Here is a 15,763-nt window from a genome sequence, read left to right as displayed (position 1 = left end):
CCAAAATCTCACAGTGCCAGGTGTAATCAGGATTCTGCAGGCAACTGCAGCTTTTGGAGGTGATATGGAGATGACCCAGTGGACTTTTCCTGTAGAGTCTACACTTCCCAGACCTCATTCAGCTCAGCTTCCCACAGACTTCCCAAGCAGAGAGGAGGAACTGATAAGTCACTGTGAACATGCTGGTCTTTGGTTTACACATGGTCCTTTGTGTCTGGTTAGTAAGGCCAGTCCCATGGGAAAACTTTTTCCTGCCACCACTCCCTCCCCCCAGCGGAGGACAAGACTAACCCCAGCGAGTAACCCTCTGAAAAGGAGCTCACTGGTGGGAAGATGGTGTGCCTATATAATCAATGATTGTTAACAATGGTGCTTTTGACATAATGTAGATTCAATAATTTTTTTCTTAAGTAGATGTAGTTTTGTATAGGTAGACTTACTTTTTTTGAGATATCTCATTCATCTGAAACTTTAAGGTACAAATTACATAAAACACCCCTCCTTAAATGTTTAATTAATTCAGTGATTTTCAGTCAATTTACTGACCTGTGTTACTAGCACTATGATCCAGTTTTGGAGCATTTCCATCACTTCAGTAAGATCCCATGAGCCAATTTACAGTTAATTGTTGCTCTCAACCTTAGTCCCAGGCAATCACTAATCTGCTTTCCATCTCTGTCGATTTGCCTTCTCTGGATAGTTCATGTAAGTGGAAGCATACAGTAAGTACTTCTCTGCATATGGCCACTTCCACTTTGCAGAATGTTTCTGAGCGTCCTCTATGTTGTAGCTTGATCAGTATTTCCTTCCTTTTAATTTCTTGAAGTGAAGTGAAAGTCACTCAGTCGTGTCTCTTTGTGACCCTCTCTGGAATTCTCCAGGCCAGAATACTGGAGTGAGTAGCCTTTCCCTTCTCCAGGGGATCTTCCCAACCCAGGGATTGAACCCTGGTCTCCCACATTGCAGGTGAATTCTTTACAGCTGAGCCACAAGGGAAGCCCTTTTATTGCTTACTAGTATTCTATTGTATATACATATTTTGTTTATAAATTTGTTATATATGGATAGGTCATATTTTGTTCATGTATTCACTAGTTGATGGATTGTTTCATTTTACCTTGATTTCCTTAGATTATTGTTTGCAAACACGGAGGCAACAAAAAACCACAGGTGGTATCACCCCAGCTTCTGCCTACCGTCTTGTGTTCCTTGTCGCCTTCCTACTCTCGTATTACACTCACCATCAAGTCCTAGAGAGGTTGTGGGCCTCTCAGAAAGCTGGTTGGAAAGGTTTAAAGAGGAAGCACTCAGTTGTGCAGTCAGACTATGTGGATTTAAACTTCCTCCTTCTTACTGAGACTTGGGCTTATGGTTTTAAACACATCTCTGAGCTTCCCTGATAGCTCAGTTGGTAAAGAATCCGCCTGCAGTGCAGGAGATCCCAGTTTGATTCCTGGGTCGGCAAGATCTGCTGGAGAAGGGATAGTACCCACTCCAGTATTCTGGCCTGGAGAATTCCATGGATTGTATAGTCCATGGGGTCGCAAAGAGTCAGACATGACTGAGCGACTTGCGCCAGTGTATGTAAAGTGCAACGCTTTTGGTAAGTTAGTAGTTTTATTAGCTTTGGGTGTAGGACTAAAGGTTGGGCAGAACAAACAGCCTCTTCTCTGTTTCACTTTCTTTTAGTTAAAACAGAGCCAGGACAGACTAGGCAATCAAGGACCAGTACACTCTGATCTGATGGTCAGGGTGGGAAATGTGCTAACTGGCCAATCTCCAAGGTGACTGACCGAATCTTGCCCCATGAAAGGAAGGGGCTCTGTGGAATAAGGAAAATGAAAAGCATCTCAGTGGTGCTGAGCTGTATGAGGCCCAAGGAAGCAACTCTTAATTTGAATTCCTAAGTAGGAAAATATTCTGGCCTTCTTTACCTAATCATCCTGTTCCAACACAAATGAAGGCCTGTGTGTCAGACTCTAATCCTGCAGCGTGGGACCCGTACACAGTCTTTAGAATTCCCCAGCTGGGCTTCTCTTGAGGCACTTGCCCTTCTGAGTATCCAGGAGAGATGGTAAGGCCTCCCAGGCCTGCTGGCCTTTGCAGTTATTTTAAGGCACATTATCATCCTCACCTGTTTCCTGCCACGTGATTGATACTGTGAGATACTCAACCCAGGCCTTCAAGGGTTCCTGCCTGAATTCACAGAACAAAAGTGTCTTTGCATCTGATAAATGTGTGCTGCCATGATTCAGCTTTTCTAGGGGATGAGAAGCTAGTTGCAATGCCAGCCCTTTCTGAGCTTCTCTGGTCAACTATTATTGTTAAAAAGTATTCATTATAAAAACTATTCATTATAAGCATGGATATTAAAGTGAAAGGGAACACAGTGCGAAATGTTTCTAATCTGCTTCTTCCTACTTTCACAACTCTGTTCTCCCCAAAGCCATATGGTAGTGAAGGCCATGGGTTTGTACAGTGGCTTTCTTCTTTTTTAGAAATGCTATCGAAGTATAGTTAATTTACAATAGTGTATTAATTTTGCTGTACAAAGAGTTATTTAGTTTTATATATATATATTATTTTTCATACTCTTTTCCATTATGTTTTATCACAGGATATTGAATATATTTCCTGTGTTATATAGTAGGACCTTGTTGTTTATCTGTAATAATAATTTGCATCTGCTAATCCCAGACTCCTTATCCTTCCCTCCCCAACTCCCCTCCCCTTGGCAACCGCAAGTCTTTTCTCTCTATTTGTGGGTGGGTCTGTTTCGTAGATATGTTCACTTGGGTCGTATTTTAGATCCCACATGTAAGTGATACCCCGTGGTATTTCTCTCCCTCTTTATGGCTTACTTTACATGGCGTACAGTCTCTGGGTCCATCCGTGTTGCTGCAGGTGGCATTGTCTTGTTCATTACAGCTCAGAGATGCTCCACTGTGTGTTTGCCACGTCTTATTCATCCTTCCATCTGTTGACACGCATTTAGGCTGTCTCCATGTCCTGCTCCTGTAAAGAGTGTTGCTGTGAGCACGGGGGTGCATGTATCTTTTCAAATTAAAATTTTCTTCTGAAATATGCCCAGGAGTGGGATCATATGTTAACTGGATCATAAGTTTTTTTTAGGAACAACCGCACTGTTCTCTATAGTGGCTGCACCCATTTACATTCCTACCTACAGTATAGCAGAGTTCCCTTTTCTTCACACTTTCTTCAGCATTAATAAATTCGTAGACTTTGTAATGATGGCCATTCTGGTGTGAAGTGATATCTCATTGTAGTTTTGATTTGCATTTCTCTAATAATTTGCTATGTTGGGCATATTTTCATGTGCCCATTGGTATCTTTGGATATGTATGTCTCCTTTGGATAAATGTCTATTTAGGTCTTCAGCCCATTTTTCGGTTGGGTTGTTTCTTTTGTGTTAATGAGTTGTGTGAGCTGTTTGTATATTTTGGAAATTAATCCCTTGTCAGCTGCATCATTTGCAAATGTTTTCTCCCAGTCCATAGGTTGTCTTTTCATTTTGTTCATGGTCTCCATTGTTGTGCAAAAGCTTGTAAGTTTGATTCGATCCCATTCATTTATTTTTGCTTTTATTTCTATTGCTTTGGCTGGGCTAAAAAATGCTGGTATGATTTATGCCAGAGAAATTTTTATCACTAATTTTTGCTGTGCTAGGCCTTTATTGCTGCATGCGGGCTTTCTCTAGTTGCAGCAAGTAGAAACTAGTTTTGGTGTGTGGGCCTCTTGTTGCAGAACATAAGCTCTAGGGCGGGTGGTCTTCAGTGGTTGCAGCATGTGGGCTCAGTAGCTGTGGCACATGGGCTTAGTTGATCCATGGCATGTGGGATCTTAGTTTCTGGACCAAGAATCAAATCTGTGTTCCCTACATTGGCAGGCAGATTCTTAACCACTGGACCACCAAGCAAGAACCATAGCATGTTTTGCCTATGTTCTCTTGTAGAAATTTTATGGTGTCATATCTTATATTTAAATCTTTAAGCCATTTTGAACTTATTTTTGTGTATAATGTGAGGGGTGTATTCTAACTCCATTGATTTGCATGCAACTGTCCAACCTTCCCAACACCACTTGCTGAAGAGACTGTCTTCTCCCCGTTGTATATTCTTGCTTCCTTTGTGGAAGATTAACTGGCTGTAGTGTGTGGGTTTATTCCTGGGCTCTGTTCTGTTGTTCTATATGTCTGTTTTTGTATTTGTATTTTGTGTTTGTAGAATACCATGTTGTTTTGATTAAAGTAGATTTGTAGTGTTGTCTAAAGTCTAGGAAGTTTATGCCTCCTGCTTTGTCGTTTTTCTTCAGGATTGCTTTGGCAATCATGGGCTTTTATGGTTCCATATAAATTTCAGGATTATTTTTTTTCCAGTTCTGTGAAAAGCATCATGGGTAATTTGATAGGAAACAGATTAGATCTGTAGATTGCTTTCAGTGGGATGGCCATTTTAACAAGGTTAATTCTTCCAGTCCAGGAGCATGGGATATCTTTCCGTATCTTTGAATCATTTTCAGTTTTCTTTATTAATGTTTGTAGTTCTCAGCATGGAAGTCTTTTAGCTACTTGATGAGGTTTATTCCTTTTACTTTTTGTATGTGATTTTAAAAGGGATTATTTGTTCACATTCCCTTTCTGATATTTCATTGCTTGTGTAAAGAAATGTAACCAATTTTTGTATGTTAATCTTATATCCTGTTACCTTGCTGAATTTGTTGATCAGTTCTAGGAGTTTTTGTGTGGAGTCTTTGGAGTTTTCTATATATACTATGTCATCTGTATTGAATGACAATTTTGCCTCTTCCCTACCAATCTGAATACCTTTTATTTCTTTTTCTTGCCTGATTGCTTTGTGGCTTTCTTCTTTTTTCCACTTAATTTTTATGGAATGCTTGTAATTTCCTTCATTCTTCCATAGGAACTGTAAAATTTAGGTAGCTCTGATCTTCAAAACACAATGCCAGAATTATCAGTATGAGAGAAAATACACATTAGTGAAAATCAGGCCTTTGGACACATTTCATTGCCATTTATGTTACCATTGTGATGAAAAAGTGGGATTAGCAGGAGGCTGGAATTGATGTAATAGACTTCTGGAAAGAGGCAGGCCCTGCTGCCCATAATTCTAAGCTTCCCTTGGCAGGACATGCTTCGTAATGGTCAGTTGTACAGCAATTAAAAGAACCTCCTTGTAAAATGTTCACAAGAAGGTAGTTTTAAAGGTATCAGCCTTCTGCCTTCCAGCTCTTAACCTGAGGTGGGTGGCGAAGGGGCAGGTTACTCGTCTCTGTGGCTGACCTTTCTCTTGGAATGTACACTCCATTGTAGGCAGGTAAAGCCAGGTGGTGAAACTGCCAAGACTTTTCTGGGAGGGAAAGGGTTTCAGGAGATTTTTGGAGTTTGGGGTAGGTGGCATTGAGGTGATCTCTTCTGGAAAAGTTCAGAATAAAACTGAGTCTTTGAAGGGTTGCTGCCTGGGTCCCCATCAAAATTTGCTTCTTGGAGCTCACTAAAACCCTAGTTTGTCCAAAGAAGCCACAGAATTTGTGCTTTATATGGGGGTGCATTCAGGATGGCGGGCAACCAAGGTTTGGGGGCTGGGACCAGGTGCTCCAGGCTTCCCAGGTGGCGCTAGTGGTGAAGAATCCGCCTGCCAATGCCGGAGATGAAAGAGATGTGGAAAGAGATGTGGATTCCCAAACAGGTTGGGAAGATGCCCTGGAGTCAGAAATGGCAACCCACTCCAGTATTCTTGCCTGGAGAATCCCATGGATAGAGGAGCCTGGTTGGTTATAGTCCTACATACAGTCAGATACAACTGAGTGACTGAACATGCACACCAGCTGCTCCAGTCTGAACAGAGCAGTGTTTTGCACAAGTGCTCAGGTAGTATATGTGTATGTTGTTCAAACAGCCATCTCATCTGCCCCCTAGTCCACTTCTATGGTTACTTCCTCCCAGGCCACGCTGAATCTGGAGAGCCGACTCCTGCGTCAGTTTCGGCCCAATCATTTTTAGGGACCTACATGCTCAAACAGTTCTCAGAATAGCACTTCTCTAGAAAAGGTAAGAAGGCAATGGCACCCCACTCCAGTACTCTTGCCTGGAAAATCCCATGGATGGAGGAGCCTGGTAGGCTACAGTCCATGGGGTCACTAAGAGTCGGACACGACTGAGCGACTTCCCTTTCACTTTTCACTTTCATGCATTGGAGAAGGAAATGGCAACCCACTCCAGTGTTCTTGCCTGGAGAATCCCAGGGACGGGAGAGCCTGGTGGGCTGCCATCTATGGGGTCACACAGAGTCGGACACGACTGAAGCGACTTAGCAGCAGCAGCAGCAGCAGCAAAGGTAAGGATTTTCTGCTTCTACTGCACCCATGAGGTCTCACATCCAGGCATGTGCCACCTGGACAGCCATATATGCCCGTGTTGTGCTATTAGCTTTATATCGCTAGTCCTCCTAAGGCATCTTAGTGTTTTTAATGCCAGCCCCCACCACTGAGCTGTCTGTACGGAATGGTTACCTCCAACCCTTACATTTTTTTTTGTGGCTTCCACAGATCTGAACTTTGCACTAAGGTGCTCCTGTGTATAACTGACTTCCAGGTGATCCCTTTTCAAGCTTCTGGAAGAATGGATACAGTGTTGTTTCTTAGAGGGATGCATGGGATGTTTCCTGGAGAAAGGAGTAACTAGAGAATGAAGGGGAGGAAAGTGTCTTAAGTTGGAATCAGCATTGATCACAAAATGTTATTTGAGAAATACCCCCCAAATTAAAGTCCTGATCACTCCCCCAAAATTCAAGTCCTGATCAACCGCTTGCCTGACTTGTGTTCCTGTCGGACTCTGAAATAAGCACAAGTGAAGGATATTATTACTCTTAAATGGAAATGAAAGATTGGAGCTCTGGTTTACAGATTGAGTGTCTGATTATACTCATTTCCACTGTCGCTGGCTTGTAGCAAACTTTTAGCTTCTTGTAGGCAAAGCTATTATTATTTAGGCAGGTTGCAAAGATTCTTGTCAGACTGCTGGAGACTTGGGTCACTAGTGGTTTCTACTGACCGTTATTTATATGAATGAAAAGTATCAACGTGTGGAATAACAATCCCACTGAGGGTCAAGTACAGAAACCAGTCATGATAGCTTCTCTTACTTCTCATTCTGTCCACCTCTTATTCCACATACATGTATGTAATCTGCTTTTTCTCTGTGAATTAGCTTTTGAAGTAAATGTACATGTTCAGAATTTGCAATAAAAAGGTATATCAACAGGTTAGTTTCAATGGAAGGCCACGTTTAAGTTCTTAAAAGACAATTTCTAAAGTTTCCCAGATGCCTGTAAGAACTCATCCTGTTATATTCTCCCTCAGTCACTGTAAGCCATGTAGTCAGAAGTCTGAAGGTGGCCTTTGTTTCCTTATGGGGATGTGCGAAGTCCAGAATCTAAACAGAAAATGTGCAAAGACATTTTATCAGCTTGCGACATACCAAGAGGGTACATGAATACTCAGGGTTCCACACTACTATATAATGCTGCATTTCTTGGTTTTATTTGAAACAATGCATATTTTTAGCATTTTATGGTAGGATTTTACACTTGTCATTTACACAAATTACAAGGTTCTCTTCAAGTCTTTTAAAAAATTTTTTAAAAATTCAGCCCATGTGCAGCACAAGAATATGCAAAACTACTTTACATTATACACACTTTTTATCAAAGGAGATACAAAATTCTGGCTTGTAGTTTTAGACAAATACAAGAAGCTTCAAACTAGACACAAAGGGTTAACATTAATTCTCAAATATAAGTCTGCACTTTGTGTTGTATTTCTCTGAGATGTGAATACCAAATTCCTAAGAGATTTTACTTTTTCCTTTTTCAAAGGAAAAATGACAAATTTCCCTTAAGTCCCTCCCCATCAGCTCAGTCCTACTCTCCCATCCCTTAGTGCCAGACACTTGCTTCGTATTAAAAAAAATCCAAGGTGGGCCATTTACATTTTGTATATGGACCAGATCCTTTTAGCTAACTTCTCTCTTGCAAAAATCTAAGCAGCCATAACTGATGGGAATGGCTGCTACACTACGTTAGCTATGACTTCACGCTAGGTAATCTAGTCAGCTATGATGCTGAATGATCAGTTAAAAGGAGACGAGAGAGAGGCGGCCTCTACCAGTGTGCTTTTTATTGGTGGCAAATTGGTGGCCTTAAGAATCAAGCTGTCTGATGCTAAGAGAACTTCAACATCTAAACAGAACATGCCCACTGATGGCTTGAGGGACTTCTCTGATGCTTATGCATAGATATTCTTTTTCAGCATGTTGGAGGCAATATCTTATCTTTCTAAAGGATTATGAAGAGGCAATAAGGAAGAGTAGAACTTTTTCTGCCCTTTTAAAAGGTAATATCTGGTATCCATTGTTCCCTAGCCATCATCCAATACCTAAATGTGTGTATATGCATATTTAAGAGAATTATCCATCTTTCAGTCAGTCAGTATACAGCCAACTCTTGATTACCTATGAGAACATTAAGTGACATTTACTACCAACAAATTTTACATTTAACATTATCATCCTTTTTGGACACAGGTCATGTTCACTCTTTACATCTCACGTAGACTTACAGCCTGTCAAGACCAAGTTATCACACAAACATTTATGTCCTCAAACCCACGCCAGGTGTGAGTAAGGACACTGAGCACATTCAGATGGGGCTTCAGGGAAAGGGCTTAAGTGGAGAGTGGGGGCAGGTGAGAAAGGACCAATCTCGAGTTCCTCCTGAATTAGCTCTTACGGTATGCTTTGTTACTTTAATTTTATGATTAATTACGTGATTTTATGCAAAATCCAAAACCTGAGGCATAGTCACTGTTTTGTATAGATAATGGAGAGTTGACTGTAATCATGTTGTTTCTTTATAACTTTAGCCCTTTCACATAAAAACTGCACAGGAAAACATAATGTGATAAAAAGATTAAAAAAGACTACCATATGACATCTAGAAGCATTTATTTTATGCAAAAAACTTAAATATGAATATGTGTACACGAAAAGTGCACACATTACCTATGCTGAACAATGCCAAGAAACAATATATTGATGCAATAGTTGTCTTCAAAAATAAACATAAAAACGGAGCCCAGACTGGCAGACAAAAGCAAAACACTTATTCCCAACAGCACAATGCTGAAATTGATAGCAATCCTAAGCACCTCCCACTTTCCTTACAAAGCTGCCAAAGTCCAACTATTTAAAAAGAATTGACTTTTTTTTACATCAATAATAAAAATCTGGTGACAAACATTATAAAACCAAATGCTGGACAGTTTTTACTCCTTTAAAATTTCAAATATTCCAACATAATCACAGGAGTAAAAACCACTTTAAAGTGATATGCTTTATGAAACAGACAACAATATGTACATTTATTGCAAATTATATTAAACTAAAATGGAGGGGAAATCAAAATATGAAGTGATATGAAATCAATAATAATTTTAATTATTTTCTCACTCTGATAAAAATCAGAAAGCAACATTTATAAAATTGCCACCACATCACTTTTCATAGCAGGGAACTGAAATCTGTACATCTCATTTTGCAGAAAAGTAGGCAGGCAGAAAGAATTATACATAAAAGTTTCCAAAAGGAAAAAAAAAAGACATTTAATCTGATTTCTCTTCTTCTAAAAAATTAATTCAGTAGACTTCTATTTTTTTTTTTCTTGTGTAACACGGGAAATTCCTGGCTCTAAAATTGATGAATTTTCATTGTCAGTGTAAGGACATCCTGTTACTTTCTTTAAAATAAAGACTGCAGCATGGAAATTAATGGTGTATTATGCCGTTAAACTCCAGATATGCAGGAACTGGAACCAAGTGTTAAGCAATTTGCTTAATTATTGACTTTTCATAAGAAAAGTCTGGGGGGAGGGTGGAAAAAGAGTTGCTTTTAGCCTCTCTCTCAAGAGTTTCTGCTGTACATTTCCATCAAAGGAGTTGTGGTCATGTGAAAAAAGGAAGTAATAGCTTTTTTCAGTTTTCAAGGCAGAAAGTGTGTTCTGAAGTTAGCTTCATTTTCTGTTCAAGATCATTCTGAATCCAAGTTTTTGCAGAAGCTAGAGCCTGCTTCTGTTTGGCCTTCATTTTCTCCCTTTGCAAATAAATTTTTCTTTTTACCTTGGGGATAGGAGTAGAAGAAAACAATGTTAGTAAGATAAAAACAGGAAAACAAACCATACATAATTTCTTTTCTATAGTTATTATCTAAAATCTGAAAACATTTTTTTCATTTTTCACATGAGACTTTACTTGATTTATGAATCTTTTCCTAAACTATATAAAAACAAAATACCAATTAAGAAGTTTTTATAAGCATTGCTACCCAATGCCCAATTTGCTTATTACTACAATAAAACACTAAAAGCTATTTGAAATAATTTTTAATACTTCCAAAATTATTAGACAACTATGGCAAAATGAATTTAAAAAGCAGCAAAAGTTCTGTTCTTTAGTGTACTAAAAAAGGAGGAAAATTTAGTTTAATTCTGCTATGAAGACTCTCCCATTGATTCTATTTCCCATAAAGGGAGGGAAAATTATGACCCCTGGAGGATGAAGTAATGGGATAGGGTCTCTTCTTCTTCTCCCTTCATCTACTCTCTAAGGGGTGAGGGAGTGGTAGGTGGGGAAAACTGAGCATGCTGGAGTTCTGGTCTGTGTGAGGTTATTTGTTCAATTTAGGGGCAAAGTACTAGTAGTTACCTAGCTTATGTCATCCCACATTTGGGGGTGGGGTGGAAAGTCATGGCTTGCAGGATCTCAGTTCCTGGGCCAGGGACTGAACCTGGGCCAGGGCAGTGAAAACCAGGAAGCCTAATCACTAGGCCGCCAGGAAACTCCTTATCATTCCACATTTTTAATCAGCCATTGAGACTGTGTCTCCTTGACGATTCCAAACTTGGGAAAGAAAGATAAGGGGGATGTTTACTTATATTCCCAAACCCCAATGTTATATATACCTTTTATAAAGATAACAATGCTAACAACAAAAAAAGTTATCTAAGATTCTTATACAGTATTAATTTGTTATAATAGAATATAATAATATATCAAAGAATCCTCTACAAACTGCCTGCTGCACCTTCAGGAAGCTTCCCTTGACTAGCTCGGAGTCCTCAGTATCTTTCTGGCTGCTCTCACAGACTAACGATCCAGGTCACTGGAAGAATTTCCTGGACTTGGTTCTATGTCCCAAAGTGAACTGCCATCACTTCCAAGCACTTGGCTTCTGAAAAATTTCATATTATTTTGATAAAAATTCACTTGAATTTTATAATACTGAAGAACTAATATATGATTGTTTAATACATAAGGAAACATATTTAGGGGATACTTCTAAAATATAAATTTGTGATGTGAGGAAACTTTCTCAGTATACAAATGAGCACAGGAAACCAGTAAATTCTTTGCTTAATAAATATTCCAAGATTCTTGAATACTCTAATACTAAGCATACTACACAAAACACGTTAATCCAAAACTGCTGTTATCCTATTGATAAATTCCTTAAATTCAGTTTTCCCATATGTCCCAAGTTTAAGGATTGCATCTCTATGGGTGTTTATTGATATTTTCTTGTCCATGGAAGAATTTGGTCTTAAAGGTAAATAAAACATACTAAACAATCAGGACACCTATAAAAACACATTTTCAGTGCAAAACATTTCGGATTGTTTGCCATTTGGATAATAGTTTAAAAACAAAGGAAAAACAAGTGAACTAATAACTGAAAAGATGGTGAATCCTCCATTCTCAAACTCAGGAGGCCAACATTAAGTGTCCAGTTGTACAGATACTATTTCCCAACTACAGTATACAAATGGCTGAGTTTTATAAACCTACAGAGTAAATTCAAGGAATTTTCTCAAAAGAATTAACAATTTCAAATGCAGCCCAAAATATAAACAGGAATGTTTGTTGGAACACACACACAGAAGCTGATGGGAATACATTTATTGCAAAAATCCAAAGGGACCTAAAAAATCCTACAGGTATGTTTACAAGTCAAAACCCTGAATTACTAAATGAATTATGTAAGTAGAAATCATACTAAACATTATTATTTACTCAATGTTGTCAGTGAGAGGACCTAATAAGAGGAATTCTAGAGGGGTGTGCACTTGCTGCAGTAAGTGATGGCCGTGCTATGTAAATGGCTGCAGAAGCTACCACTTAAGGGTCCTGCTTTATAGGGCTGGATTAATGGGGTTACAAACAAAGCATCTAGACTGTAGCTGAAATATACTAGGGCCTCAAAATTGCTTTTCATTAATTAGTTAATCAGTTCAGTTCAGTCACTCAGTCATGTCCAGCTCTTTGCGACCCCATGAATCACAGCACGCCAGGCGTCCCTGTCCATCACCAACTTCTGGAGTTTACCCAAACTCATGTCCATCGAGTCGGTGATGCCATCCAGCCATCTCATCCTCTGTCATCCCCTTCTCCTCCTGCCCCCAATCCCTCCCAGCATTAGAACACCCAGGACTGATCTCCTTTAGGATGGACTGGTTGGATCTCCTTGCAGTCCAAGGGACTCTCAAGAGTCTTCTCCAACACCACAGTTCAAAAGCAGCAATTCTTCAGCGCTCAGCTTTATAGTCCAACTCTCACATCCATGCATGACCACTGGAAAAACCATAGCCTTGACTAGATGGACCTTTGTTGGCAAAGTAATGTCTCTGCTTTTGAATATGCTATCTCGGTTGGTCATAACTTTCCTTCCAAGGAGTAAGCGTCTTTTAATTTCATGGCTGCAGTCACCATCTGCAGTGATTTTGGAGCCCCCCAAAATAAAGTCTGACACTGTTTCCCCGTCTATTTCCCATGAAGTGATGGGACCAGATGCCATGATTTTCGTTTTCTGAATGTTGAGCTTTAAGCCAACATTTTCACTCTCCTCTTTCACTTTCATCAAGAGGATTTTTTTCAGTTCCTCTTCATTTTCTGCCATAAGGGTGGTGTCATCTGCATATCTGAGGTTATTGATAGTTCTCCCGGCAATCTTGATTCCAGCTTGTGCTTCCTCCAGCCCAGCGTTTCTCATGATGTATTCTGCACAGAAGTTAAATAAGCAGGGTGACAATATACAGCCTTGATGGGCTCCTTTTCCTATTTGGAACCAGTCTGTTGTTCCATGTCCAGTTCTAACTGCTGCTTCCTGACGTGCGTATAGATTTCTCAGGAGGCAGGGAGGGTGGTCTGGTATTCCCATCTCTTTCAGAACTTTCCAGTTTATTGTGATCCACACAGTCAAAGGCATAGTCAATAAAGCAGAAATACATGTTTTTCTGGAATTCACTTCCTTTTTCCATGATCCAGTGGATGTTGGCACTGATGTTGGCAATGTGGTCAATAAAGTTTAATAATCATAAAATACGCTAAGAGTATAAATACCAAGTAATAAAATTGGGCCAGTTTTCTGGAGGTGATGCTAGTAGTACCCAGTGTAGACTGACTGACTACCTTGAGGAGATCTGACACTCAGATCTAAAAGGAGAGATGGCATATAGGAGGTAGGATAATGCCAGGAAAGGCTCTTTTCAGATGTTAATGTAAAGACAGTTGTGACCAGAGCAGCAACGGACCATCAGTGAAGTGAGAAATTAAGTAAAATGTGTGAAGAGTAATGCAAGGTAAAGAAAAAGACTGACAAAGTAGCGTCTGGAGTTAAATACTAGGGTCACAGAGAGGCACAGTATGCCCGGCCTTGTTTCTCAAAGGCTTACATTCAAGCTGAAAATCTGGGGCCAAATTAAATTACTTTTAGCACAGTGATCCAGACCCAGCTCTGGTTCCACAATGCAAGGACCCCAGGCTACACTTCAAGTTGCCAGGGCAGTAAATGACCTGATCCTACCACCACTCTGGGTTCATTCTTAGCTCAGAAATGCAGTGCTTGATGGCTGTCAGCATTGGCAACCCTGTCTCTTTTATTAATTACATGGGTGAAAGTGTACTGATAATCTTAACAGGCTGATTCAAGGTGTTTATATTAGCTCTGTATTCTGAATTGTTCAGTCATGTGGCTTTAACTTGTATCTGATTCTCACTGGGTCTCAGGAAAATACAGGTGAGATATCAAATCAGAAAATACAGGTAAGATGTCAAATCAATTGCAGGTAATTTTTGCACTTAATGAAAAGTATGTTTAGAAACTTACAGGAAGGTGAAAGCTAGAGTTTCCCATGAAATAAAAATAAAATCGGCACCTTCAGAATTTTGACCAGTGTTTTGTCCAGCTAAAGGCGAGAACAATAGCTGAGTCACAAGGAACTTCTGTTTAGTGTGTCTACTCCTTTTACTTGGTGGTGGTGGTGCTTCAGTTGCTAGAGTGACCCTTTGTGACCCCATGAACTGCAGCACATCAGGCTTCCTTGTCCTTTACCAACTCCCGAAGCTTGCTCAAACTCATGTCCATCGAGTCGGTGATGCCATCCAACCATCTCATCCTCTGTCACCCCAATTTCGCTCCTGCCCTCAGTCTTTTCCAGCATCAGGGTCTTTTCCAATGAGTTAGCTCTTTGTATCAGGTGGCCAAAGTATTGGAGCTCAGCTTCAGCATCAGTCCTTCCAATGAATATTCAGGGTGGATTCCCTTTAGGATGGACTGGTTTGATCTTCTTGCTGTCCAAGGGACTCTTAAGAGTCTTCTCCAACACCAGTTTGAAAGCATCAATTCTTCGATGCTGGCTCAGTGTTCTTTATGGACCAACTCTCACATCCACACATGACTAGTGGAAAAATCACAGCTTTGACTATATGGACCTTTGCTGGCAAGGTGATGTCTGCTTTTTTTTTTTTTTTAATATAAATTTATTTAATTGGAAGCTAATTACTTTACAATATTGTATTGGTTTTGCCATACATCAACATGAATCTGCCACAGGTATACACGTGTTCCCCATCGTGAACTCCCCTCCCTCTACCCTCCCCATACCAATATACTGTCATAGCGTTTCTGCTAGGAGAAAGTGTCTGAATTGTGTGGCTTCAGTCACTGTCTGCAGTGATTTTGAAGCCCAAGAAAATAAAGTCTGTCACTGTTTCCACTTTCCCCCCTCTATTTGCCATGAAGTGCTACACATTAAAACATCTCTTTACACATTAAGAGGAGAAACAAATAAGAGTTCTGAATGTTCATGGTTTAGAGAAGAAATATTACCAACTGGAACTGTCTCTATTAGCAATACAGTGTTAATAAGGGACACGACCAGGATTCAAAACCCCTGCTCTGTGTAGCACCAACCAGGTGGCCTGGGAAAGTAACTGTTTCAGGTCTAACCTCCTTATTTCTAACATACAGTTGGTACTTGCTTTTTTTTTTTAATTTTATTTTTAAGCTTTACATAATTGTATTAGTTTTGCCAAATATCAAAATGAATCCGCCACAGGTATACATGTGTTCCCCATCCTGAACCCTCCTCCCTCCCCAGGTACTTGCTTTATAAAGATGGTTGCCTTAAATAGACGTTTAACAACCTTTCCCTATTACCACTATTATTTCTACCAATATACCGAAAACCCCACACATTATTCCACCTACTATTCACTGCAGTCCTTCAATGCTCTCATAGTGTTACGTGCTTCATTTAAGTTTGGCACTTTCAAGAACATCTGATCTCTCCCTTGGTTTTCTCCCTCTCTAAAGCTGATAATGCCAGGGCTTATCTCT

At 39.8% G+C, this 15,763-nt stretch overlaps 1 protein-coding gene across 3 annotated transcripts in view; it reads right to left on the bottom strand.

Moving 5' to 3' along the window:
- Positions 1-7,556: 7,556 nt before the first annotated feature.
- The window catches only part of PDS5A (PDS5 cohesin associated factor A), a 133,755-nt gene continuing 125,548 nt past the window's right edge, over positions 7,557-15,763 (bottom strand). For all 3 annotated transcript variants that reach the window (XM_086406072.1, XM_086406076.1, XM_086406074.1), the window contains one exon: positions 7,557-10,209. In XM_086406072.1, the coding sequence (XP_086262198.1) occupies positions 10,206-10,209 (4 nt within the window). In that variant the 3' untranslated portion in view covers positions 7,557-10,205. The remainder of the gene's footprint in view (positions 10,210-15,763) is intronic.

Source organism: Bos grunniens, chromosome 6, assembly GCF_055505025.1.
Source record: "Bos grunniens cultivar Pamir isolate PY7600 chromosome 6, Bosgru_T2T1.0, whole genome shotgun sequence".
Lineage (NCBI taxonomy): Eukaryota > Metazoa > Chordata > Mammalia > Artiodactyla > Bovidae > Bos > Bos grunniens.
Note: the sequence above shows the minus strand (reverse complement) of the source record. Positions and strands in the feature narration are given on the sequence as shown.